The 27882-nt window shown below is 44.0% G+C and overlaps 1 protein-coding gene across 2 annotated transcripts in view; it reads left to right on the forward strand.

The window, feature by feature from the left end:
* Positions 1 to 27882, forward strand: part of Dock1 (dedicator of cytokinesis 1) — a 488224-nt gene that overhangs the window by 407125 nt on the left and 53217 nt on the right. For both annotated transcript variants that reach the window (XM_055608813.1, XM_055608814.1), the window contains exons 32-37: positions 467 to 525; positions 9150 to 9298; positions 19124 to 19209; positions 19393 to 19549; positions 23968 to 24008; positions 25372 to 25462. In XM_055608813.1, coding sequence (XP_055464788.1) covers positions 467 to 525; positions 9150 to 9298; positions 19124 to 19209; positions 19393 to 19549; positions 23968 to 24008; positions 25372 to 25462 — 583 coding nt within the window. The remainder of the gene's footprint in view (positions 1 to 466; positions 526 to 9149; positions 9299 to 19123; positions 19210 to 19392; positions 19550 to 23967; positions 24009 to 25371; positions 25463 to 27882) is intronic.

Raw genomic sequence — 27882 nt, forward strand, 5'->3', positions numbered from 1 at the left:
TTAGCATTTATTTTCCCAGATAAACAAAAACTGCTGCAATGTTTGTTGACATATTTGGGTATTAAGCTCTTGCTTACATTTAAAATGATATAGAAGAATGGGGAAAATTTGGAATCAGCCTTCCCCAACTCTGGGGTTTTATTTTCCTGTGGGGAAGCTGCTGCTCTGTGGGTAGGTTGCTCTTGGGTGCCTGGGTGTGCTAACTAACAGCAGCATGCATGGAAAACAAACTGCCTTAGGCCCAGGAGCCAGGAGACTGAAGAACACAAGCCTGGCTGTTCTTCACAGCTTCTCTGTGTTCCCTGGGGGATGTGCTGTCATCTGGGATGAGCCCCGTTCCTGCCTGGAGCTCTCCTTGAAATCCTGCTGGTGGCAGATGTAGTTGGAACTCTGGCACAAGCGTCATCTGAGTTCATGATGGAAGCTCCATAGACTGACATGGCCTCTCTCCTTCCCTGGTTTCTAGGTATGGAGACATGAGGAGGCAGATTGGCTTTGAGATCCGAGACATGTGGTACAACTTGGGTGAGTAGCTGGGCATCATTTGGGGGAGAGGGTGAGCACCTTGAGTTCCCTCTGTGTTGTGACATCAGTCTCAGAGATCCATTTGTCCTTATCTCCCAGCACTAAGATGGCAAGCATGAGCCTCCTTGCTCAGCTTTGTTTTATATGGATTCTGGGTTTGAACTCAAGTCCTCCTATTTGAATGGCAGGTACTTTGCCAACTGAGCCATCTCCCCAGCCCCTTTGGGATATCATACACACACACACACACACACACACACACACACACACACACAAAAAAAAAAAAAAAAAAACTCAATTGCTCCTATTCCCAAGATAGCCATTACTGCTCCATGCACAGTTCCATTTTCAGTTAGGCAAACAGAGTGAAGGGGGAGAAAAGCATATCCCTGTGGCAAATAAGGAAATCAGAAAAGTGCCTCTGGTGTCAAGCAGAAACATAGCCCATACTACCATTGCTCCTAAGTACTGCTATGCTTCAGTCTGTGTCTGCTCCATGTCATTTACCAGACTATGACATTTGCCATCACTCCTGTGTTCAGCTGTACAGAATCTCCCCTCTAACAGGTTTATTCATCTACTCAAAATCTGCATTTGCTTACCCTGCCACCAGGTGGTGGTAGCAGAGTGTGCTGCTGTGATCAAAGCACTGAGAGATCTGATTAATGATGATACGAAACAAATACAACTTTATCCAGGAATTAATTCATTACACAATGCTTCATCATTAGAAATAAAGAATTCTCTATTAAAATCTTAACCAAGGGCGAGCTAAAGGAACTTGCCAACAAGCCTGATAACCTGAATTTGATCCTGAGACTCACATGGTTGAAAAGAACCAGCGCCTGAAAGTTTTCCTCTTTCTATGCTGTGATACACACACACACACACACACACACACACACACACACGTATAAATGGGGAGAATACCTCAGTAGAATACTGACTGATCTTCCAAAGGACCTGGTTTTGATTCCCAACACCCATATGATTGCTCACAACTATCTGAAACTCAAATCCTAGGGATCCAACTCCATCGTCTCTCCTCCTCAGGCACTGTGTGAATATGGTGTCCAAAACACCCACATACATAAAACAAAAAAATTAAAGATAAATAATTACGATAAAAATTGTTGGTTTTTGTTTGTTTTGTTTTTGTTTTTTAACCAAAAGGACTTGTTTTCCTTTAGGTAAGTTTCTTTAAAAAATTAGTGTCCATCAAGAACTTCTGTCTTTAGTGTTCCTAGTGAGAGCCTGCTGGTAACACAGGTCCTTATTGACATCTGCCTTTTGCCCTGAAACTTTGTATCAAAGTGTTCTGGACCTTAGAGGAGTTGCCCAAGTATCTGGAAATTATCAGGGATCAGTATAGTATCTGGAAAGTGTGGCTAGGAAGATAAAAAAAAAAAAAAATGAAGTATGCATTTTGATGGAAGTGTGGTGCGGGGCTCCAAGGTACATAGTCCCTCACACACATGGACTATAAGCAGTCAGGAGCTGGCTCTATAGGCCCACACCTGATACTGTGATCAGAAGGATCAGTGCGACCTCTTTGACCCTTTGACTCCTCACACTCCCAAGCTTCTCAGTGTCAGACATGGGTAGGGAAGTCCTGTCTCATCTGAAGGAAGGTCAAAATTCCCAAGTTCCTTGTCTTTTTTGCTTAGATAGAGAATAGATCTTACACACAACGCACACACACACACACACACCTTTTTTTCCTTTTTGCTATTGTTGAATTTTGAGAGAAGAGTCTTACTCTGTACTCCAATCTAGATTGCCTCAGCTTCTTGAGTGTTGGGTTTGCAAATGTGTGCCACCATATCTGGCTACATATTTTGTTTTTGTTTTCTCAAATAGATCTTTCCCTGGGATAGAAATGTGAAACCCGTGAGAAAATGATACTGTGAGAAACTCTATAAGTGCTATTACTCCATAGGTACTATGACTCTGTAGGTGCTATTACTCTATTGGCAATGCTGATAGCCTAAGCATTTCACCTGAGGCCCCAGCTCAGCTCTTGAGCATAGAGACACCGAGTAGAGTTCCCTGGTGGAAGTGCAGAGCTCTCGGGACAGCTGTGTCTGCAATACCCACCCAGTGCATGCAGAACCTGCCCCGTCCCATTTGCCTTGGGTATCAGAATTGGAGCATGGAAGGAAATGAGGCCAGGTTTAAGGTCAACCTTGAGCTTCAGAGGTGCCACTGACAATACTTAAAAATGAACATAGAGTTTGGTTGCTGGAAGAGGGAGAGACATCTTCAGGGATGTCTTTGGTCAAGGTGTGTACTCTTCACTGTACATATTCCTCACTAATGCCCTCCGCCAGACCGCCACCAGCAAAGGAAAGATGGGCTTCAGGAAGAGTAAAGTTCTCCACGGTGCCTCCCGAGGAGGCAGTCTCAGGTATGGCTCAGACTTTTCTGTTCTGTCCCAGAGTGGTCATCTCTCTTGACATCATGTCATTAAGCTCTAAATAAGATGAGCAGAGCTTTTTGATCCACCATGTCAAGAAAGAAGCTGAGGGGGGGGTCCTCCCCCATCTTGTCACTTACTAATATGAACACATGACAAACACTTGAGTGTTTCAAAGCTTGCTTATCAACTTGGACATGAAAAGGAATGGGAGATCAAAAAGAAGCCATGGCCTTCGCAATTTAAGAGCAAGGACTTGTGATCTGTAAGAAAGAACGACTGCTCGCTGTACGGAAAATGTTGTCCTGCTCCTCAGATGCAGTGTTCTCCTGGCGCCGCCATCTTGTCCCCTCCAGTAAGACCCATTTGCTCAACCACGTTTGTAGCGGCTTTATTTGTAATAGCCAGAAGCTGGAAACAGCCCAGATACTCCTCACCTGAAGAATGGATACAGAAATTGTGGTACATCTACACAATGGAGTATTACTCTGCAATGAAAAATAAGGAAATCATGAAATTTGCAGGTAAATGGTGGAAAGGATCATCCTGAGCGAGCTGTCCCAGAAGCAGAAAGACACACACAGTATATACTCACTCATATAGATATATAACATGGGATAAACCTACTAAAATCTGTACATCTAAAGAAACTAATCAAGAGAGAGGACCCTGACTAAAATGCTCAATCCCCATCCCGAAAGGCAAAGAGGAAGGACATCAGAAGAAGTAGAAAACAGTAAACAAGCTAGGAACCTGCCACAGAGGGCCTCTGAAAAGCTCTGCCCTGCAGACTATCAAAGCCAATGCTGAGACTTATGGCCAACTGTTGGGCAGAGTACAGGGAATCTTATGTAAGAAGGGGGAAATAGTAAGATCTGGAGAGGACAGGAACTCCACAAGGAGAGCAACAGAACCAGAAAATTTGAACACAGGGGTCTTCCCAGAGACTCATACTCCAACCAAGTACCATGCATGGAGATAACCTAGAACCCCTGCACAGATGTAGCCCATGGCAGTTTAGTGTCCAAGTGGGTTCCATAGTAATGGGAAGAGGGACTGCCTCTGACATATCTGATTGGACTGCTCTTTGATCACCTACCCCCTGAGGGGGGAGCAGCCTTACCAGGCCACAGAAGATGACAATGCAGCCACTCCTGATGAGATCTGATAGACTAAGATCAGAAGGAAGGAGAGGAGGACCTCCCTTATCAGTGGACTTGGGGAGGGGCATGCATGAAGAAGGGGGAGGGAGGGTGGGATCGGGAGAGGAGGAGGGAGGGGCTTATGGGGGGATACAAAGTGAATAAAGTATAATTAATAAAATAAAATAAAATTAAAAAAATAAAATAAAATAAAAAAAGAGAAGGACTGCCAGGGCTGGATTCCTGATAGGCAAATAACAGAATTTTATAGGTTTTTGTTTTTGTCTTGGAGGTAAGTTCTTTGCTCTTCTTGGGATCTTCACCATGCAGGTTCTAAGAGCAGCTCTGTGTGATCATTATGGCCAGCAAGGACCCTTCCTGCTGTGATCTCCAATGTTCAGGCCTGTCTGCCAACGATACTGTGCAGGCTGCTGCTCTCCAAACTCAGAGCAGCCCATCGTGATTTCCCAGGATATGCACAGCCTATTTCCCACATAGCTTCCTGTTTTCTTTTTTCTCCAGTGGGCTCAGGTTTGGGAATATGTTGGCAGGCACATGCAGCCAGTTCTGCCAAGAAAATAAAAATAGAAGTTGGATCAGATGTGTTCCTCACCTTAAAATTAGTCACCTGTCACTCCACCGAATGCCTTCCCTCCATCCTTCCGGTGCTGTGTGTCTTTGCGGAGAGAAGGGTGTCTCACACAGAGGTGCCCCAGAAGCCCCAGGGCACGAATTGGAGTCTCCTTGCTCAGTGTGGTACAAATGCAGGCACAGCCCTGCTGGGTGGGACAGGGCAACAAGCCCTTTTCTTTGCAGAACCCAGCACGTCAAAGAGAAAATCAAAAGCGTGCTCTTTCAAAAGAAAAGTGGAAGTGAATAAACTGTAATTAATATAAAAAAAATAAAAATTTAATTAAGAAAAAGAAGTGGGAGAAAATGTGTCCATTACCCAACTCTCCAGTTACTTATGAGAGCTGCTTGGAGGCAGCTGCAGGGCCGCCTCGCCTCCCCCTCACCGTGGTTCCACCATCTACTGTTGTTTATTACATCCAGCTCTCGGGAACCAGGCCATGCTCCCTGATCCAGGGCTTGGGAACCAGCGCATGCTCCGTGATCCGTTCTGGCTGGAACAAAATTGTTCACAGTGAGACCTTTCTTTGGCCTTATTCGGCCTGGGCTATTTTTCATACAAGGATCGCCTTCACTGGTGTTTTGAGGAATGTACCAACTGGCTGCTTTTCCTTGAAACGGGATACTTCATGATGAACCCTCGTGGAAGTGATAGGAGGTTCTGTCCTGTGGTCCTCCTGTGTGCACAATTTTTCTATGATAAGACCTTGTTCGGTTGCTGGATCCCTGAATATCAGAGGTGCCAATATGAACATGCAGACACTGGGGATGGTGCTGCCTGGGGAAAGCCAGGTATCACTCTCAGGGGACTTAGTGCTACATCCTGTCATTAGAATAGAAGCTCCTGGCAGGTCTTAAAGGGGTAGAAAACACAACTAGGGACCTAAGCTAAAACCTTTGCCTTGCACAACGGTTGTTATTGTCTCAGCTACTTTTTCTCTGCCTTGATAAAACACGAGAACCAAAAAAAAAAAAAAAGCAACTCGTAGAAAGGGTCTGTGCCACCTTAAGATTCCAGAGAGAGAGAGTGCATTATGGCAGAGGAGGGATGACAGTGGGCTGCTGGAACAGGAAGCTGACAGACCATATTTCCATCTATATATACCCAGGAAGCAGAGAGAGCACACTGGAAGTGGAACAAGGCTATAAACTCTCAAAGCCCGCCCCCAGTGACGTACTTCCTCCAGCAAGGCTGCACCTCCAAAGCTTCCATAACGTTCCCAAACAGAGCAGTTGACTAGGGACCAACTGTTCAGATACCTGAGCTATGGGAACATTTCTCACCAGAACCACCACAATCATCTTGTTCTTCCTTTCCCTCCAAAGGAAAAGAAAAACGGCAGGAGTCTCCTTGACTCTCATTGACCCACACTGAGATCAATCATTAGACTTCAGGTAGAAGTGCACCAGGGTGACTGAAAATGTGGCTGTCCTAAGTAATTAAATAAATAAATATGAGCGTCAGAGAGCCCTGCCTACCTTACTAACTGAGGAACAATGGGCTGGTGACAGTTCCATCCCCGGGATTGTCACAACTCAGGGGTCTCAGGTTACTCCAGCCAGGTGTGTTTTCTGTACCAAAGTGAAGGGTGATGATCCCTGGGGTCACACCATCTTTCCATCTTTTTTTTTTTTTCATAGCTTAGGCCTACAGTGGCGCCCCTGCAACCGTTTGTTCTGCCTTGTATATCCCTTCCAGCCTGGAACAATAAAAGCTGCAAGTGACAGACAGAACTTTATGACACTGAAATTACAGTTGATGAACAACTTGCTGTCACAATCTCCTGTTTTCTGAAGCATTGGCTCTGACATCTTTTAGGTGTAATACAAGGAAAATGTCACCTGAGAAATTGAATATAATGGCATTTTCAGGGGACCACTTTGTAGCACTCGCATGCCTTTCAGAAGTGTTAAGCATTAAGGGAAATGGGCAGAATCACACCATTGGTGCTTCAGAAAAGGTATTAACTATGGAGCAAAAGTTGAAAATTTGGATTCTAATTAAATTCAGGTTCCTTATCAGAGATTACACGCTGTACCTGTGTCCATATTCTGTTAAAATGTCTTTTGGTTTATGAGAATGCTCTACTTTCTTATGTATGGTTATTTGTAATTTATAATAGACACATTAACTTAATGACTCTCTCGACAAAAATCTGCATTCCTTGAGCTATAAAGAAAACCAAATTCCGTATTGTGTTTCCTGATTGTGTCAAAGTATTAATAAAATTAATTAACTCCAGATCAGCTGCTGGTGTTAATAAGAAAATGTCACAAATAATTCACTCAGGCGTGTCGTTCCTCGTGCATGCTCCTGTTGTGTGCTGGAATGAGACCATGCCAGTCAAGAGTGCAGTGGCTTGAAGATAAAGGAAGCATTCGGAGATGAAAGATGAGAGAGCGTCCTGGGAGCACCACCCTGGCCTCATCGTGTCCCCTCAGCAGGGCTGGAGTATTAACCACCTTTTTCTAAAGGAACAGAGCTAATAGAATAAGTGTGTCTGTGCAGTGGTGGGGGCGTATTAGAATGGCTTACATGCTGTGGTTCAAGTAGTCCTACAATGGCTCTCTCGTGAGATAAAGGCCAAGAATCGTGTAGTTGTTCAGTGAATGAAACTGATGTCTCAGCAGTCCCAGCATTGGGCTGGTGTCCCCGGAAAGACCTAGAATGCTCCTGGTCTTCAGTCTTGGCTGATTTCCCAAAGAAGTAGGTTCTAAAACCAACAGAAGGATGCCTCAGCAACAGGGTAGATGAACTTGCCAGCAAGAGTGAAGGCAAACAGGCAAAAACAAAAGCTTCCTTCTTTTGTGTGCTTTTACATAGGCTGCCACTAGAAGGTGTGGCCTAGATTATGGTGGGTCTTCCCATCTCTGATAATCCAGTCAAGAAAAATTGCTCACAGCTGTTTGAGTTGTAGTTGATTCCAGATGTTGGTTGACAACAGAGATTAGCCATCACAGCCAGCCCTCAGTGTAGAAAGGTTCTCGCCTTGCCTTCCCTGGCTCTCATCAGGGCCCATATAGAGTCGTCTGTGCCATTTTCTAAGCATCCTGAATTCAGTGATAGCACAGTCAAAGGAGCCCGCAGCTCACCAGGTATTCTTGGCGGCCAATGAGCACTGGGAACACACCTCCTTAGTGCAGGGAATGCAAGTATGTTTCACCACACCTTTGCTTGTTATTTTAAGTTCTGAGAGTCAAATGTAGGTCTTCATGCTTGCGAGGCAGGCCCTTTATCTCCTGAGACCAAAACAAAAAGGCTGTTCTTTACATAAATGTGTCCCTATCTAGCAACATCCTGAGATAGTAGACCCTGCTATCTCTGCAGTCCCATGTTCCTGTAGGGGCTCTGCACCATTTGACTGCCGTCCTTTAGAGTGCTTCAGAAGTCACTGGGTAGTTAGCTCACAGAGGTGTCAAAAGAACCATACCTCTCCACACCACCTGGGAGAGAGATTGAGCCTAGGAGATCTGCAGTCTTCCTGTGTCAGCTCGCTCCCAGGCTTGTCAGATGGGCCTCTCCCAGCCCCAGGCCACTCCTCAATCTGACCGAGGAGCAGACGGTGATCATATCCTTGACTTATGTGAAACCACCCTCTCTGGTCAGTAAACAGGAAGATCTTGTCTCAAAGCGAACATCCAAACAACCCCTCTAAAAGAATAATAATGAATATGATATCACAAAGCATCACACAATGCAATGGACGAGACATGCTTGCAGGGGACAAGTGTTTATGATTGTTGTATGTGTATGGGTGATATAGCAGAGCGGTGCATGCCATGGCACATATGTGGAGATAAGAGGATAATCCACTTTTGTGTGGGTTCTGACACCACACTTGGGTCATGAGACTTGCTGGCAAATAGCTTTACCTACTGTGCCGTCTTGTTGATCTGAGACACACTTAGAAGGTATTGCCTTATTGCTTGCTCAAGACTGAGTTCTGTCCACTTCTTTTTTTGTATATGGGTGTATGTGGGTGTGGCATGCTCGTGTGTTCCATGTGCGTGGAGGCCAGAGATTCTCTTTGAGCTTCATCTTTCTATGTCTTCTACTTTATTTCCTGAGTCAGGCTCTCTCACTGAATTCCTGCTTGCAGTGTAAGATAGCCTGGCTCACTATCCTGCCCCAGGATCTAATCTCTGCCTCTGTGCTGAGATTTCCAAGTGCCTCTCCAGCATTTATGTGGGTACCAGGGTTCTGAACTTCAGTCTGCATGCTTACATAGTAAATGATTTATCCACTGAGCCATCTCCTCAGCCCTTCATACACACATGACTTAAAATTCCTCAATAAAGATCTGGTTCACAACATGGAAACTCCATTCAAAAGTCCTAGGGATCTGTGTTACTGTGTTCTGTGTTCTTTAAGCCCCTTTTGAAACCCACCCCCCTTTTTAAAGAAAATAATAAATGTTGCATTTCTTTATTGCAAGGTCAACACAAGATAAAATTCATCCCGGAAATGGTTGGCCCAATGCTGGAAATGACGCTGATCCCTGAGACAGAACTCCGAAAAGCCACCATTCCCATCTTCTTTGACATGATGCAGTGCGAATTCCACTCCACCCGGAGCTTCCAAATGGTAAGGATGTGGGTGCGCAGAGAGTGTGAAGACTGGGGGGACAGACAAAAACAGCCGGAAGACACAGATGACCCTAGAGCTCAAGGCGACATGCAAAAACAGTTCTCCACAGCTCAAAGAAAATGCTGTGACCATCCTTACTAAAGAATCTGCCGTCTTCAGTCTTCCTCTTTGGGGAAGGTGGTCATTGGTTTCTAGCCATCTCTCCATCTCTTACTGGTTTTTATAGGGATTTTACATTAAATTCTAGATGAAAGTTTCTTGAGGCTGGAAAGAGAGCTTAATGGGTTGGTTTAGAACATTTGCTCTGAAAGCAGAAAGATCTGAGTTTGAATCCCCAGTATCCATGTAAAAAAGCCAAGCATAGGGATGAATACCAGTGCTGGGACAGGAGACACAGCTAGCCAGCTGGCCAACCTAGCCAAAAAGGTGAGCTTTGGGTCCGCTAAGATGTTCTGTCTCGGGGAATAAAGTCTGGACACTCAGCATCCCCCTTTGGGCTCTGCAGATGGGCAGAAGGCAGAGCACTCCAGGCTCCTGCAGGTGGACTCTACACTCTCACATATACATGCAACATACCCACTCACATACACGTGTGTGTATGTGTTTGTGTGTGTGCTTTTTAAATCTGATTTTAATATAACGCTCCAGGAAGTAGGTTGACTTTTTTTTTTTTTTGCCCTAGGCTACTTAAATTTCCACTACCAATAAGTGTATTATGTGCCTGCTCATTCACATAGCTTGAATTCATGTGGAATGTTTCCCTAGTATACATACTCAGAAATGCAATTTTCGAATGAAAATGCTTTTGTACCATTTGGCATTATTGACAGATTATTTGATATTACTGCTACAAGCTTTGACCTGCCTCCACTGCTGCTGCCTCTAACGCCTGGTTCCAGTGTCACTCCATGCTTGTTGGAACTGTAAATTATAATCTAAAATGCTTTTTTTTTCCAGGCATAAAATTCATCAGACTTTTTCAATTTCGTACGAGTCAAGCACAAAGAAAGACTTGTGAAAACTGCTATTAAATTTAAAAAACTCACAGGGAGAAAAATTGTTTATATAGATAAATGTCACATGTTCAGAAAACCAGAATCAAAAGCCATTAAAGCCATTTATACCATTTCTCATTTTTAAATGTAGTCTTTGGATCAAAATAAAGGTCAAGGGTAGGTGGAATGAAGATGAATGAGAGATGGGCTTCTGCATTTTCGTCCCTCCTCGTGGGCTTTGTGCCTGGTTGCAGTGTTATGGAAGTTTCTAAATATCTTATAGTAGTAACCTTCTAAGGAGGTGCTCGAACTGTTCTGATTTACCCAGGTTTGCTAGGAAATGATACAAAGCCAATGAGAGCCACAGAGGCAAGGCCCACTTGCCTCCTCTTGAGCATTCAGACTCTTCCTTTGTTTTTGCCAAACTTCCTGAGTAATACTACAGGGAAACCATGCTCCCTGGATCCCAGTTCACGTTTCACTGACTTAACACACACCTTGCTTGGATGTAGGCAAATAAAAGCACAGCCATGAGCAAGCAGATCCACAGAAGAGATGGTACCAGACTGCAGCATTTTGCTCAGAACTCACTGGCTGTTTTCCATTTGTGTTGAGACACTAAGTTATATGCATTGGCAACTCTTTAAGTGAAGCGGAAGGCGAAAACCATAAAGCTTGTAGAATCAACCTTGAGATTACCTGTCTTCTCTCCACACCAGAACAAATACACCAGATAATCCCATTTATAAAGAGAAAGGGCTTGCTTTGGGTCAGTGTTTGAGAGGGTTTTGCTCATGATCAACTGTCCTTCTTGTTTGGGGTCTTTAGTAAGGCAGCTCAACATAGCAGGACTAGAGAAGCAGTGAACAAAGCCACTCTCCCCAGAAAGAAAGAAAAAAAAAAAAAAAAACTCAAGGAAGAGCTGAAGCCATGCTCTACCTCAAAGGTGCACCTGTTGGTCTAATTGGCCTAAACAGCTCCCACACTAAAGGTTTCCTGGAGTCAAGCCTCCGTTACATAGAACTTAGAGGTCACATTAGAAATGCAAACTGTAGCAGGTCTCCTCTGTGTCAGTCTCTTCCTGGGGGTCAGGGAAAGACCGAGAACCTCTGCCTCCCAGGAAGATGCCATGCTGAAACCCCACTGCTTACTTTCCCTCTGGCATCCTGGTCACTTGGTTTTCTGCTTACAGTAGCCTTTGCTTGCCCTCTCCACCTCCTGATCGCAGTCACTTATGAAGACTCCCCATTCCTTGCCCTTTCTCATCCCCCAACCTCCATCCTTCTCTCCCTGCTCCTCCATACCAGGGCTCTCAGGATGCACAGCACTTATCCATTGACTTTTTCTATCCTTCTAGAGCCTTCCTGCTTTCACTCTGGCCAGTCCTTGTCAGCCTGTTCTCTTCAAGCTGTAGGCATGGCCCCTGTTCCTTATAGGCAACCTCTGCAGCTATCTCCTGACTGGGTACGTGCTCAGCCTCCAGGACACAGCTGGCTCAGCCTGTCTTTCCATCCAGGAGCTGCTGGGATGGAGATGCTTGGCTGCTGTTTAACTAATCCACCACAAATGCAATTATCTAACCTGATTAGTCACATCAGTGAGGGCTTAAATTGCCTCTACTTTTATAGCAGATGCACAAACCTAATGGAGTGAGGGGAAGGCATTAGGGCTTTTTGTTTTTCGGCAGCTTTAGTGTTTTGGTCACAGGACACAGCATTTTCTACGACTGTACTTTCATAGCAGAGAAGCTAATATGCTGATGTTGGTGAAATTGTGGCCAGCTTGTCGTGATCTCTTGTAATTGGAGGTTGGCGGTGACCTACTGGTTTCAGGGGGAAACCTTCATTTCACTCATGATCAAATAGTATCTAAACATGACTGAGGTTTTTAGAAGCACATGCTGCAAATTGGCCTTTCCAGAGTTGCCTGGAGCTATTGCCCTTGCACCCGTCAGCCACAATGGTAGCATTTTATTAGCATGTTCTTTCCAATGTAGTTCCAGGAAGAGCAGAAAACTTCCTTCAGGACTGCTGTCCCCTTGCCCTGCCCAGCTTCTCCAAGGTTCTTCTATTGGCTGGGCTCCCGCGGTGGTATGAAGGGGCAGCATAGTCACCCATTCGGGAACCATGGCCTCCATTAGCCTATGGCAACCTTCCTAGGGCTGTATTCTTTTACCTTGGGTCATTGAGTGATCTTGGTTTCCTCAGTTCTGAACAGATCTCCGCAGAACCATCAGTTCTATGAGAGTCTGTAGGACCTGGGGATATGGCTTAGTTAGCAGAGTTATTTACCTGGTCTGCACAAAAGTTTGCTCGCTAGCACTGAATAAACCAGGCATGGTGGTAGGTGTTTAATCCCACCACTGGGGAGGTGGAGGCAGGAGGATAAAAATTAAAGGTCATCCTCACCTGGCAAGTTTGAAGCTAGCCTGGGATACATGGGACCCTGGCTCAAAAAAAAAGGGGGAGTCTAGAAAATTAGAAACAACAACAATAACAGGGAGGTCTGTGGACTCAGGGTACCTAATGCTAGTAAAAGTCACATGTTTATAGCTAAGCTGTCCAAGGACTGGACCCCAGTGGGTGGATCTGTGATCGTCTTTGAATCAGGCAGGAGCAGAGGAGATAAGAGGCAGCCTAGAGTTCTCTCAGAAATCCCTCTGGGCTGTCGACAATGTCCATCCTTACAAGCCAAGACAGCAGATTTGTAGCCCATTGGAAGGAAGACATCATAGTGGGCTGGATACTCTCTCCACACCCACACCCTATTCCTCCCCATACCATACTGTCCTTTTCCTCCCTGGGTGTGGGTACTCCAAGTAGCCAGAGGCAAGAATACCTATGAGAATCTTAGCCTGGGGGCCTCTCAGGTGTACTTGGAGTGGTCTCTCCTGACTCTGTAGCAGCTGCCGTTGACAGAGGGAGTCCCCTGTCATGTCTCTGGCCTTTCCGCATGAGTGTCCCCTCAGCAGGAGTCTATTTCTTTTCTTCTCTACCTCTTTTATCTCTGACTGCTTCCAAAGCTCTAGCTTTTTGATCCATTCAGTCCTTTCTAAGACCCTTCCATGGTATGATTGTCTCACCCGTCCACCTCAGTTGTTCCCTCCTTCTGTTTTCACCTCTTGGTCTCCCGTCCCAGAATTCTCTGTTCCGCATCGTTATAACATGTTACTTCAGTTCATACCTGTTCTCGTGGTGCCCTGTTTAAATCTTCCTTCCACTCCTTCCTGCAGTAGCATGGGAGAGGCAGAGAGGCACTGTAGAATGGTTATTAATAATTATTATCAATTCATATTATTAGTAATGCAGCAGTTACTCTTTAACCAGCTGTTTCCCTGAATAACCACACAGAGCGACTATAATTTATTTAATTAGCCCAGAGCATTATAATGAGCAATAATTACTTCATCCTAAACCTCCAAGCTATTTTAGTTTTCTCCCATTCAGATTTTCCCAGTAATACTTGCTTTTTAAATCAGCTTGCTCCTGTTCATTCCTCCAGATGCTCCTTGGCCCTCTCCTCACGGCTCCATCTCCATTTCCTCTCTCTTTCTCCACCCCATGCTGGATATGGATGTCCCACCCTATTCTCTGTATTGCTCAGCATTGGCTAGTTGGTGTTTTATTGGCACAACAGAGAACAAATTGTGGGCATGTTTACACAGACTTGAGACAGGAGATATTTAGAGTAAACATCACAATGCTGTGTCCAGATTGAAAACACATAGTGGGATAGAGAAATCAGCATTTGAATAAACAAGGGTAAATTTTACACAGTCCACAAAAACATTATGCCAACAAGGCATCCAGATCTTCATGTCCCATTTTACTATGGCTCAGCACACCAGCCATAGTAAAGAGATGAAGGAGCATCACTTGACTTTGCACTGACTTTTCTGCTCTCTAACTGAAAGCCTCCCAGATGCATAACTGTGAGAGCCTCAGCCTCACACTGTGCTTTCCTTCCAAAACATAAAAATGAAAAACAAAAACAAACACACACACACACACATACTTTAAATTCTCTTCTGACACGTTTTTAAAGAATTCCATTTGCTATGGCTTTGGAAAACATAGCACTAGCTGAGAAATGTAAGCAAGCAACCACACAGGCCACTTACAGTTGATAAAAACGTGGTGGGAAAGGTGAGATCATGTTCCCAGTCATGGGGTTGTTTCATGTAATCTTTGTGAGACTTGGTAATAATATAAACCCGAATAATCTTGTCTGGTGTCATCAGAAACTTAGTTCCTGAATTCCTTCTGCAGCCCATGTCTCTAATCTTAAGCTAATAAATGGATAACCCAAGTGGATTTTGGAATCTTCTGCCACTTGGTAAGAAAGCCAGTGCAATGTGTACAGGAGTATGAATGTGAATAAGTTTGGTGGACATTTTATCTTGTTTATTCTCCAAACCATTTGGGAGTTTTATTTGTTGGCTTGTTTATTTGTGTTCTTTATTTCAAAAGAAAATGTGGTCATATTGTTTTAGATGCTTCTAGAGAAACCATGGCATGAAGAATAGATTTGATTTCATTGAATTCATCCCCAAAGGTGGTCTGAGAGATCTTGACAGCCAATACCTTTGACTCCAAGAGTTGTGATTATATTGAATTCTGTTCTTTAAAGCCTTCCAGCAAAGGCATACTCTCCCATCATCTCCTTCAGCTAAATCAGACTTGACTCTCTCTGGGGCCATTTTCTTAGAGTTCACTGTAACTGTGCTCAGCAAAATAATAATAATAATAATAATTCTCTTCAGGTTGAGTCGTAAGTGTAAGGTATCTCTGCCTGGCTGCAGGGCCAGCCCAGCCTTGCTGTCCTAAGGGTTCAGTTTTGGGGTCTCCCAGCTCATGAGCAGGGCACAGAAGCTTCAAGGACAGGGAGCTACCTGCTGGATGGATAGAGCGGGATATGGAAGTTTTTAAGTGTGAGATGAAATCCTAGAGATTAATTAAGTGTGTAATTGAGTTTACACAGCAGTTAGGGAAGATAAATTCAATCTACGTAAAAATATTAGTGTGTCTGAGCACAGGGATTTAAGGCCGAGTGACAGATTGAGGAACCTGTCACTGTTAGGATATCATCAGGAGAGCTTGGAGATCGAGCCTTTTAAACACTGGCTCCTGTCTGCTGAGGTTTCTTCATGGGCATATTTTACATGCAGTCAACCATCTTGCTGTTTCTCACACCCTCTGGTGAATCCCATGATTAAGGCTGTATGGCTTTAGCAGACTAGCCCTGCTCGATAGAGGTGCTTCTTTGGAGCTCTCTGAAACCAGGAAGTGGCCAGGCACCAAGCTCCTACCTTGCAGTGTCTTCTGAGCTTGTTTTCATGGTAATGGCAAGGGCAGAAAGTAGAGCACTGGGGGGCAAAGGGCAATATTTACCTGGAAACTCTTCTGCTGTTAGATACAGCAGGCTACACTCGTTGGTTCCAGCTCATGATAAGCTCTGAGCCTCTGATTGTATTATCTGTGTTGTCCAGATCATTGTGATAAACAATCCTGGATACAATGCAGGTCTGATTTCATACATGTATAAATATATTGTAGTGATAGCAGTAAGGCTGGTTGGGTGGTTTAGTGGGTAGAGACATGAGCACACACACACACAAAATTTTAGCAGTTAACCTAACCTAAAGTTATATGTTTCAAATGTATTATCACAGATTTTAAGATTAGCCATGGCTGGGGTCCCTACTTCATAGTTTCTGAAATAACATTTGGTAGACCCATAGCTGACTTTGGCAGTAAGATTGGGTACCAGTATCTTTTTTCTAAGTTAGTTGTATTCACAACATCAATGCTACTGTGAAGACAGCCTGTCACCGTCAGCTGAAAAGCACCCTTCCGAATGCCTTCACTTGATGATCTCTTCTTACATTTAGTGTTCTCAGGGGGATACAGATATCAGAGACTTGACATACTCTGTTCCATACTTTAAGCTGGATACCCCGTGGATATTTGTAGCAATATTGGTGATTCAGAAGAGAAAAGAAAATATAATGACTCTGCTTATTACATCAGCGAGCCTCCGCCACAATAAGGGGCACAATGAACACACTCCAATTTTATCCTAGCCACAGAGCCCTGCTGCCTGTTACCACAGTGCAAGCTGGCAAGGAATACAATAAACACAGCCTTTACTAAAAACCAGCCCCGCTCTATCAGCAAATGGACTGTCTCCAATTTATTGGGATGGGGCCGTTTAATTCTGATTATGATAACAGGTCACAGTACACTAGCATATTGATCCTAGTATGTTCTGTAGAAATGGATGAAGGTGCGGAAGTGAGGGGCTAGCTGAGAAGCCCTGCTGCTGTAAACCTTGCTGATACTCGGCCCAGTTGCCCGGCGTTTGTGCAACTGGAGGCTGGAAAATCTAGAATCAGCTGTGCTCGAATGCACTTACCATTCAGCCAGTCTTTTTAGAAAACATTATATTCTTCAGTCAAGTTTGATAAGCAGCATATTTCAGGGGCTGAGGCTTCCTCGTAGTCTGTGCGCATGCGTGTGTGTTTACGTGTGTGGGTGTGTGGGTGACGGCTAAGTTTACACACGGAAGCAGAGAAAGAACGTTATTTTCATAAAGTAGATCCTAAGTTTCGGTGCATTCTGATTGGGGGGGGGTGGAGAACAACTTGAAATGTTTCTGTGTGTATTTGCCAATGTTCGAAGAAGGTGAACTTCCTTCTTTCCCAGTTAGCAGTTCTAGTCCTCAGACATGTACGCTTGAGTATATGTCTGAATTAAGGTGTTTGGTCCTCTTTTATATCTCAGCTACTTGTGCATCACACAAATGTGTCACACCTTCGATCTTTGGCATCCCACTCTTATGTTTGCTCCTGAAAGGACTGCCTTGAAATGCCATCTTGGAGCTAATTGCAAGAGGTCTCCCAAAGTGAATGGCCACTTGAAGGGACCCTTTCTGTACAGAGAACAGAGTCGTTGCAGGCTAGGAGCAAAAGGTGGTCACAGCAAAAGCATTTTTCTTGAGACTCCATGTAGGAAAAAAAAAAAAAAAAAAAAAGGAAATCTCTTCTTTCAATGGAACCGTCTCTGTTTCTTTAAGCCTTGAACTTCTTAAGCCTGACAATCAGAAAGTGGCATTTATCTGGGAGGAGAGTGTGAGGAGATCAGAAAGACTGAGCAGCTCATAAAGGCCAAGGTTGCTGGGAAGCTGCCAAGTCCTTAGTGCTGAGCAAGAAGCAGCCCCAGCCCCTCCTGCCCCATCTGATGTGTGTGCAGCGAAATGAAAGTGAGGCTCTGAGTACTGTGTCCTGATACAGACAGGAGAGTCTGGGACAGCTTGGAGGCTCTTCCACTGGCCTTGCTTCTCTGCTTCTCCAGGGCCCACCATTAGCTGACACTCTTCCATAGCACTTCACATGCCCCATGTCAGTGTCCCTTGTCAGTTGTTGTGGCTAAACCATATCACCACTTGGCTGGACAAGAACTAGAGAACCAGCTGTTTTCAGTAACAACAATTCCCTGGCTCACTGGTAGATGTCTTGCCTGGCATACAAGAAACACTGGGTTCGATCTTTAGCACTCCATAAAATCTGGAGCAGAGGCACATATCTGTAATCCCAACACTGGGGAGGTGGAGGCAGGGGGATCAGAAGTTCTTCCTTGGTTATATTCTGACTTTGAAGCCAGCCTGGGCTACACAAGACCAAATTTCCCAGCACATGACAAACACCAAATAAATATTTTATGTGCAGGGGGCAACATGTTCATTTCATGAGAACAGCTGTGTCAGGCTCACCTCCAGGTCTTAATATAGCAGTCACTGAGGGAGGAGGCCTACTCTCACCTGGCCATCATTCTCATAAGAACCTTGTGATCAAGGGGGATCTGGGGATCGCTGCTGAGAACTGGGCAGTTGGACATCTTTAAAGGGACCTGGGAGACTCTCACATCCATGCAATAGTGTGTTTGCTTTCTGTGCTTTGGGCTCAGTTGCCCATTTCTCTCTTGTTCAACTTCCCTTGTTCAGAGTGTGGATGTCTCCATCTTTATAACAACCCATGCTCTCCTAGCCCCTCCCACCTACCAGATTTTGCTAACTCAGGATTCTCTTTGACCCGGGTGTCATCTGGCTCTCAGGGTAGGAGATAAGGAAACACAGGTATCAGTATGAAGGTATTTGTTTCCAGTCCAATTATCCCTAGAAACACATTGGGAGTTTCTCACTCCCTGGAATTCAGAGATTTTTTTTGTCTGGATCTGAGAGATAGTCATTCAACTCTGGTGCTCACAATGTCTGCTCAGCAGCTCTGTGGAGTATATAGGGTGAGCCTGGAGATGGACCACCTAAAGGTGACTGTTGATGTTTGTTTCTGGACTCTTCTGCTTTGCTTCCAATAATCCTGTCTGAACTGGAGACCTGCCACAGAGTGGCAGGGAATGTTTTCAGATTGCCAAAACCGCTAACCTAGCAAATGAAGTCTGTTCCCTTCCAGGAACCGACGCCCTGCTGCACACATTGTTGTAGGGATAAAGTTGTGTATCTCTTTCCATTACTCTTGATTCCATTTCCTACAGTTGGCTTGACTTGCCTTCTACACCCCGTACTTCCACTATTGAAATACACGAATTCAGGCTCCGTTAACCGGGAGGAGAAGCAAAGGTTCTCTCTGAGGCTGGGAGTCATCAGAAGTCTATAAGGGCTCAGGGACAGCATCTCTGAAATGAAATCAGGTTTCAAAGGCAGAGGATAACCATCAGACAGTGATCCCAAAGATGTAGATGGGACTGAGACCCGAGTCTCTGAATGGAATATCTGCCATGCTAATTATTTACGTTCCTGTGTTTAATTATAGTTTGAAAATGAGATCATCACTAAGCTGGATCATGAAGTGGAAGGAGGCAGAGGAGACGAGCAGTACAAAGTGTTATTTGATAAAATGTAAGTGTTGGTTCACAGTGGGATTTATGTCAGGAGAGAGACAGAGAGACTTGTAATTAGACTACAATGAACTTTGTAGCCCAGAAATAATTAAAATGTGTTAATAATGGGAAATATTTTAAACCGCGCCTCAAGTTTCTTTCTTGGAGTGTGATTAACAAGGTGTATGTAATTATTTTTCAGCCTCCTGGAGCACTGCAGGAAGCATAAATACCTCGCCAAGACAGGAGAAACTTTCGTGAAGCTCGTGGTGCGGCTGATGGAGAGGCTCCTGGACTACAGGACCATCATGCATGACGAAAACAAAGAAAATCGCATGAGCTGCACAGTCAACGTGCTGGTGAGTGAAAAGTTAATTAAACCTTCCATCTTCACAGCATGCTGCATGCAGATAGAGCCAGGGCATCCAGGAGCCCTGAAGACAGCTGGCCAGAGAACACTCCACAGCACAGCACAGCTTCCCCCTGCCGGGGGTCCTCTTTGCTTCAGGGAAGGACAAAGAATTACCTGCCTATCTGCTCTCAGCCAGGCCGGGAGCTTGGCTTCCTTCTGAATGTTTTCACAATGTCAGTGCAATGGATGAGGCTGGCAGAGCCATCTAGTTTCATAACTAAGGTAGCACCTTGTGCTTTCCAGATATGAAGACTCTGCTGTTAGATTAGAGTCATGCACTACAATGTGTGTCCTGAGTGGTAGCCTCCAAAAGATGTATTTATCCTTAGTCCTGAGAATATGGCTCAGCCCTAGCATTGGTGGCTTATAATCCCAGCACTGTTGAAGCAAAGACAGTTGGAAAGTTGTATTTCTGGGTCTCAATGGGCAGCTGGCATATCCTGCTTGGTAAGCTCCAGGCCAATGAGAGACTCTATCTCAAGAACATAAAATAAAATTAAAATAAACAAACAAACAAACAAACAAACAAAAAAAAAAACAGAGTGAATGGCTGAGGAATGACTGGCAGCTGAGCTTATCCTCTCATTCCCACCTTCACACACACTCACGTGTGAACACTGAAGCTTGAGATGAGATCACCCTGGGATGCCTAAGATGATGAGGGTTCAGTCCAGTCACAGGAGTTCTCATACAAGTGAAAAGAAGAGGCTGGGCTCTTGGGAAGTGGAGGCACAAGGATCGTGGGAGTTCAAGGCCAGCCTCATCTATATAGAATATTTGGGATTCATGTAGGCCACGTAAGTCTTTGTTTCAAAGTACCACCCCAAACAGGGAAAGCAGGCACAGACACAGAAGAGAAGCCAAGTAAACAGGGGACAGCAATTGGGGTGATGAAGATACAGTCTAAAGAAGTCAAGGAATCTATAGAAGCTGGAAGTGTCAAGGAATTAGTCTCCTCTAGAGCCTTCACAGGAGATGAATATGGCTGTACTGACTGTGACTTCAGAACCCCTTTACTGTGAGGATGTGTTTGCGTTGTTTGAAGCCACCCAGTTTATAGTCCTTTGTTAGAGCATCACAGGACACCAGTGCAGGACAGCACAGATGGAGGGTGGCTGGGTGAATTATCATTGACCTTGCACGTTCCCACTATGACTGCAGTGCTGTCTGTGGACACCTTTCCTGCTGCACTTCCTTCTTAACGTGCATCCAGAAGAAGGAGCAGGGCCAGTGTGCTTTTAGGAAGCTTGATGACACACAAGCTCAAGTCCAGGGAGTGTCTTGCCAACCCCATGCCTCTCTAAACGGATCTGGTTTCAGAGCTCTCTGCTTGTCCGTGCGCTGTTCACCCCATAAAGAACCATAGTGGCTGATTCCTGGCCATGTGGGGCCCTCCTCTGCCTCCCTCAGCTGTCTCTAAGCAGAAACGCAAGACAGGACTGTTCCTAACGTGCCTAACTTTCTTCATTGTTCTCCTCAGTTACTGGCCTTGTGACTTCAGCCCACGACCCAGTCACTGAGCAGCATGCAAGCACTTAGTCCTCCCTTTCATGTCTGCCATTTGTGTGACCTGCAAGTGCTTTGAGGTCACTGCAATGGACTTTTGTGTCAGGAGGAATGTGATACGGCATTCATTTTTTATAAAGTTCCCAAAGGGGAGAGAGATGGCCCAGTGAGTAATGCCAGTTACTGTGCAAGCATGAGACCCTGAGTTTGTGTCTCAGTATCAACAAAAAGTCAGGCAGAGTGGCCTATGTGCCTATAACTGCAGCACTGTGAGGGGCAGGGACAGGAGGAGACCAAGGGCTTGCTGACCACCACCATAGCTCCAGGTTCAGTGGGAGGCCCTGTCTCAATGGGCCAGGGTAGAGAACAGCAAACCTGAAGTTCTCCTCTGGACTCTGAACACATGCATGGGTGTATGTACACACACACACAAACACACACACACACACACGTACATTAAGAAAAATCAAAAGGGGCTGGAGAGATGCTTGATGATTAAGAGTGAATATTTCTGCAAAGGACCTGAGCAGTTCTCAGCACACATGTCAGATACCTCAGAGCTTCCTGTAACTCCAGCAATAGGGGATCCGGTGCCCTCTTCTGCCCTGTGTCAACACTCATGCCCTCATTTATATACATAAACAATAAAGCAAGGGTCTGCTTCCCTTAGCATCACTTTAGTCTCTGACTTGCCATGAGGGATTTTTGAAAGCTCCTGTGCAAGCACAGCCCCTGTGTGCTATCTGGGCAGACTGTTAAGGCTGATAACAAATATTTCTGGTAATGAGTTTTTTCTTCCATAAACATGTCTTCCAGTTGTAGAAAGAGCTTAGGAATCATCACTCTCTTCACAGCAAGGAAAAAGCTCAACAAACTGAAAGACTAACAGTTCTTCTGACATCTATCTTCTTAGACAAACAATTACTACTGCGGCTGGAGAGGCAGGAAGATCCTCAAAGTCACAGCTGCTGGAGCTGAAATCCAGGATAGTAGAAACCTTGGCTAGACATCACATTCCTTTCAGCACAAAACAGCCATACTGAAAACAAAGACCACAGTTTAAGGGACAGAGAGGCCACTCAAGCCAGACAGGGATAGAAGAGAGGTTTTACAGTTATTGGCACAGGCATTTCAAACAACTGTGGGGACTGAGAAGATGGTTCAGTCAATAAAGAGTTTGAGGACATGAGCTAGAGCCCCAAGAAAAAGAGGCTGGGTGTGGTGGCACATGCCTATAATCCTGGCCCCGGGGCAGTGAAGCTCAAAAGCCAGACCAGTGAGAGACCATGCCTCAAAAGGAGGGGCAAGATTTCCAACAGCTGCTGTTGGGGGAGAAGAATTATTCTTAAAGATAAAAAAAAAAAAAAAATAGTGTAAAAGAAAAAGAATGACTATGTGGCCCCTAGTTGAGTTCCCATGCTCCCGTAGATGGCCCTCGCCAACACAGATATGACAGCATTAATTAAATTTAATGGATCATCTCCAAAAAGGATAAGACATGATGCTAAGAGGTCCATATTAGGGAAAGTGCAAGGGAGAAAATAGTTCTTGCATGTGATCATGTTTCCTTGTATATATGTATGAAATTCTCAAGAAAACCAAAGAACTTGTATAGAAAATAAAATGGCTGCCATGCTTCCATCCTACAGGCCGTATGAGTTGACTCCCGCACCCTTGTGTCCTATGCATGACTTAAGGTATATAGGGTAGTCACAGGAAGAAGAAATGTTACCAGGAAGGAAGGGTAAGACAGGGTCACAGTGTGTCGCTCAAACTGGCTTGGGATTCTCTATACAGCTCGTGCTGGCTCAGACTCATGATTCCTTTGCCTTAGCATCTCAAGTGCTAGCATAACACAGGTGCACTGCCATGCTCCCCAGAAGTGTGATTTTGGCAGAAACATTGAGCTCGATGATATTTTACAGTAATGTGAAGATATAGCCCACTTACTATAATTCACAAACTAACTTTTCTCCACCAGGGTTTTTGCACTAGGGGCTTTCTTCTTTCAGGCTTTCTTCCTTTCCTTCTTTCCTTCCTTTCTTCTATTTTTGCTTTCCTTCCTTTTTCTCTTTCCTTCCTTTCTTCCTTCCTTCTTTCCTTCCCTCTTTCCTTCCTTCCTTCTTTCCTTACTTCCTCCCTCTCTTCCTTTCTTTTTTAAGTGAGCACCCATTTTTCTTACTGTGGCTTGAAAGGTCTGTCTCTCTAAAACAATGGATCCTCTCCAGGAAACATCATGGGTCCATGGGTTAGGAGCCTGCTTCAGAACAGGCTCAGGCAGTGACAACAGCCCCTGTGGGACAGTCAGTGTGGCAGTGGTATACAATAAATGTGTCTTTACCTTTAAATACATGGGGCTAGTGGTTTGTGACATGTGAGAACAAGACTGTCTTCATGCTTCTCTGTCTCTCACAAAGACTGGTTCCAGCATGCTAAAGTCATGATGCCTTTCCTTACTCCCAATATTGAATTGCTTATTTACATGAGACTGACTACAGTGATTAAGAGATTGCTTTTGTTTTCACTGAAGATGGGTGACTTTCCAATGACCAATATAGGTTTAGTCCTCAAGTGTCTAAAGTGTTTGAGATGTGATCATTACAAAAACGAAAGTCAGGAACAGTGTGAGGTGCTCAGCGCTCAGGTAAAGTGGTCGCTTGACTCTTCATGGCCTGGGTCCACTGGATGTGCCAGCCATAACTGAACCATCAGTTTTCGATATGGGACCATTTTGATGAGTTGTTGTTTTAAAAAAAATTTTTTTTTTTTTTTTGCTCGGCTGTTCTTTGTATTGTGTTACATAATGGAATCGGTTTTGGGTTGTTTTTGTTTTAACAATGGCATGGCTTACTTTTTCAGAATTTCTACAAAGAAATTGAAAGAGAAGAGATGTATATAAGGTAGGCATGTGTCACTCTGGTGGCGCCCTCTGTGTGTGCCTCGCTGGCCGGCACACTGTGTGTGTGTTTCAGTCATTGTGATATCTATATAAAGTATGTATGTGCTGAGCTGACCGGCATCTTCTGTATGCCTTGTCATTACTGTGAGATGTATAGGAGGGGCATGTGTGCCACGCTAGCCAGCATCCTGTGTGGGTTGTAATTGTGTTAGATGTATATAAGGTATGCATGTGCCAAACTGGCCAGCACCCTCTATGTACATGCTGGCAACCTAGTAAGTCATGTGACCAAATGAGAAATCTGGTGATAAATTTTCCGGAAGTAGACAGTATAATTTTGCAGTCTACTATGACTTTAACTAGTAGGCTATTCCCACACGTCTATGTGTTTCTCTCACAGAAATGAAAAATGTTTTGTGTGGACAGCTGGACTTGGTGCTCTATTAGCTTTTAAGATATACTGCAGACATAGCCCTCTGATGGAGCACTTACCTTGCTTGAAGAGGCCCTGGGTTTGATCCCCAGCTTCACTGGGAGATCAAAGCACTTGATGAGAGTGACATGCTATATTTCTTGGTCACTCTTCATGTTATGTGGTCACTAATTAGCAAGGTGACAGACCATGGCAATGAATGAGGTTAATTTGTCATCTTTGTGACAGGAAGCTTGACTGTGTTAGCTACCCAGAGTGTGCTTGTGTGGTTTTAGACTTCTTAGGCTTTTTTTTTTCTTTTAAAACATACCATATGAATATAATAAACTTAGGAAAACAACCAGCCTCTTTGATCCAAAATGTGTCTAGCTGTACAGTAAAGAGTATCCCTTTCTTCCTACAGAACAGACATTCTTTTGATCACGTGCGCTGTCATCCTGGCTTTTTTTTTTTTTTTTTATCTTGTGGATTTAGATCTTTATGGTTTTTTTGTGTGTGTATGCATTTTAGAAATGCACAATCTAGACTGTCTAATCTAATTTCAAATGTTTGAGGAATAAAACTGGAAAAGATGAAAGAAATAAGGGGCCTTGCAAGGAAATTCTTACTTTTATAAATATATCCTCATGTTTTCCTACAAAGATGACTTAAATTATATATTTGTATATGTGCATTCCAATATATACTTTTATTTATTTATGTATGGTGTATATGTGTGTATGTGAATATATATTATTATTATTACATTTATTCTTGTCAGTTTTTTTTTAGTGATTTCTGCACCAACAGTTTTCACGGCATTTTGAATTATGAACATAGTAAAAAGAAAGTATAGCCATGAGTTACTGTTGAATGTCGAATTTAGCGCCTGCAGTCCTCAACACAAATTACCTTGTGACTCTTTAAGAATGTAGCCCTATTTCATCACCAGATACTTATATAAGCTCTGCGACCTGCACAAAGAATGTGACAATTACACAGAAGCGGCTTACACCTTGCTCCTCCACGCGAAGCTTCTAAAGGTAATAAAAAATCATAGTGCACATCTATGTGGCTCTTCTGAGTTTATTCCTCATTTTACTTTTCCATGACAAATTTTAGCAAACCACTGGCATAAGATTTTATGGATATTGGCTAGAGTCAGCGACATAAACAAAGATATGCAAGAAGGGCTCTGATTACAGAATCGGCCCAGCTGATGGCCGATTTAACAAGGTGTCAAGTTTGCCGTGAAGTGGGCCGTGAAGCGACTGTGAGTCAGATCGTGCATAATTCCTCAATTGTGCCGACAGGACTGAGGCTGGAGGACAACATTGATAATAGGGAATGACCCTGGTAGAGCAGCTTGGAGGAAGGATAAGTCATCCTCCTCCTTACATTGGCAGAGGGAAGAGGCAGATCACAACGTCTGTGCAGAGCAGGGCATGCTGAGAGTTTCAGTGTTGGCTGTTTGAGTCTCTACAAGAGTGTTGCTAATGAGCATGAGGACTTCCAATGCCAGGTGATTCCTTTATTACTCACCTTGCTCTGAAACATTGGCCTTTTACTTGTGCTGATGTGTTTGTGTTCTTACCCATGTCCAATTCCAGAATAGTTAGTAATACAGAGTAGAGCCTCATAAAATAACTAGAACAGTGTGGGTGGGCAGCTGGATGGGTAGATTAGTGAGTAAAAGGACAGATGGATGTGGAAAGGAAAGTGGAGAAAGAGAGGGATAGATGCATGGATGGATGGATGTTGGATGATGGATGAAGAAAGGATCAATGTGTAATGAATGGATGGGTGGATGAAGGCTGGGAAGATGCATGGGGCGATAGAAGACTAAATAGACAGGTGAATAGATGATGAAACTGCTATGTAGCTTTACATCTTAGAATCTTAGCAAGTCTTTGATTATCTTTCTCATAACATTCTTATTTTTAAAAAATCAGAAAATTCTGCACTAGATAAACAAGAACCTTTAGAGTATTTAGTCAGTGAATCTTGTTTCTAACTCTAGGCTAACCCCCCAAACAGCAAAAGTAGAGTGAGAGATAAACCCACAAGAGAAAATTACGTTAAAATGTGCATTAGAATATACCTGTTGGGTCATGAGAATCAAGGAGGATAGTGTTTCAGAACTAAACCCTGGGCAGACTCCTTTAGCCTCTGTCCTCATCCTGAAATCTACATACATACACAGAGGGAGAGAGAGAGACAGAGACAGAGACAGAGACAGAGAGACAGAGCAAGAGAGAACAGGATTTGCCTTTGCCTAAGATGAGCAGGGTCCTGGTAGGCAGACGGCAAAGAGCTTGCTTTCTTTTGCTCCCCCTCCATAATCCTGTAGGTTGGATGCCTACAGACCCTCTTCTCTGGTGGCCATTTAAAGCTTTGACAAAGAATATTTTTGAAAGTAGAGATTTGGGGAAGTTCCTTTGGAAGCAGCCATTACCTTTGTAAGGTCCAATGTCTGTATTTATTAGAAACCCAAGTGTCAGTAACGGGCAAGCTATTTTTACAAACTGTGAAGATCTTGTTATTCACACCAGGGAAATTAAAACAGCTTAACAGACTGCTCGCACTCTCAGAACATAAACTTTGTAAGTCTGTATAGTTGTAAAACATATATGTATGTGCTTGCATGAGTATGTGGATAAGCATACCATTTGCTTAATCTTTGGATATATTGAAAACAGATGGGTTTGTCACAGGCTATGTGATAGCTTGTTCCACAGCCTAGATCAAATAGGCTCAGTTGCTTCGTCTCTTCCACTGGGCTCCAAATTTTTCAATTAAATGGTAAATGAAACATAATCTGTCTCCATATTTTTTATACTATTACATTTTGTAATTTTCCCTAAATATGTTTTATATTGTTATCAATGTGAATTCATGCTGGTTAATCAACTTACTAAATAAGACGGTCTGTATTGCCTTGTCGAGTAACAAAAAAAAGATTCTTCGATCCACTCCCCCCACTTTTTTTTTTTCTTACCATCTTTCTTAATCAAAAATAAGAATGATTAAGAGCATGTGTGCTTAGCTTAGTAGTGATGTATTCACCTGCAGCCATACTTGGGAAGTGCAGGGGACTTCCCCATCCTGATTCAATGTTACTTTTATGGTCTGAAATAAAAAACTAAGCCTGAACCTTTGGTTCTTTCTAGTCACATTTCAGAATCACCAGTCTTACATTTACATCAAGTCTACCTCCAAAACAGCCATATGTGTCAGGTTATGGAGTTTCTCAGTTCTGCTTACAGATGGGATGTGCAAGTCCACCTTTAATTTGAGCCTCCTATCCAACAATCCTAGGGATAGGGAACTGAAATCAGGTGTGCAGAGTTCAACGTGAGGTAGCCAAGGCCCTTGACTTTGGGAAAGATGTGTGCCTGACTGAGAGCAATCCTCTGATGGTGTGTCACCACGTTCGTTGGACTCTGATTCCCTACTTCCCCAT

This window comes from Psammomys obesus, unplaced genomic scaffold, assembly GCF_907164565.1.
Source record: "Psammomys obesus unplaced genomic scaffold, mPsaObe1.curated_primary_1811, whole genome shotgun sequence".
Classification (NCBI taxonomy): domain Eukaryota; kingdom Metazoa; phylum Chordata; class Mammalia; order Rodentia; family Muridae; genus Psammomys; species Psammomys obesus.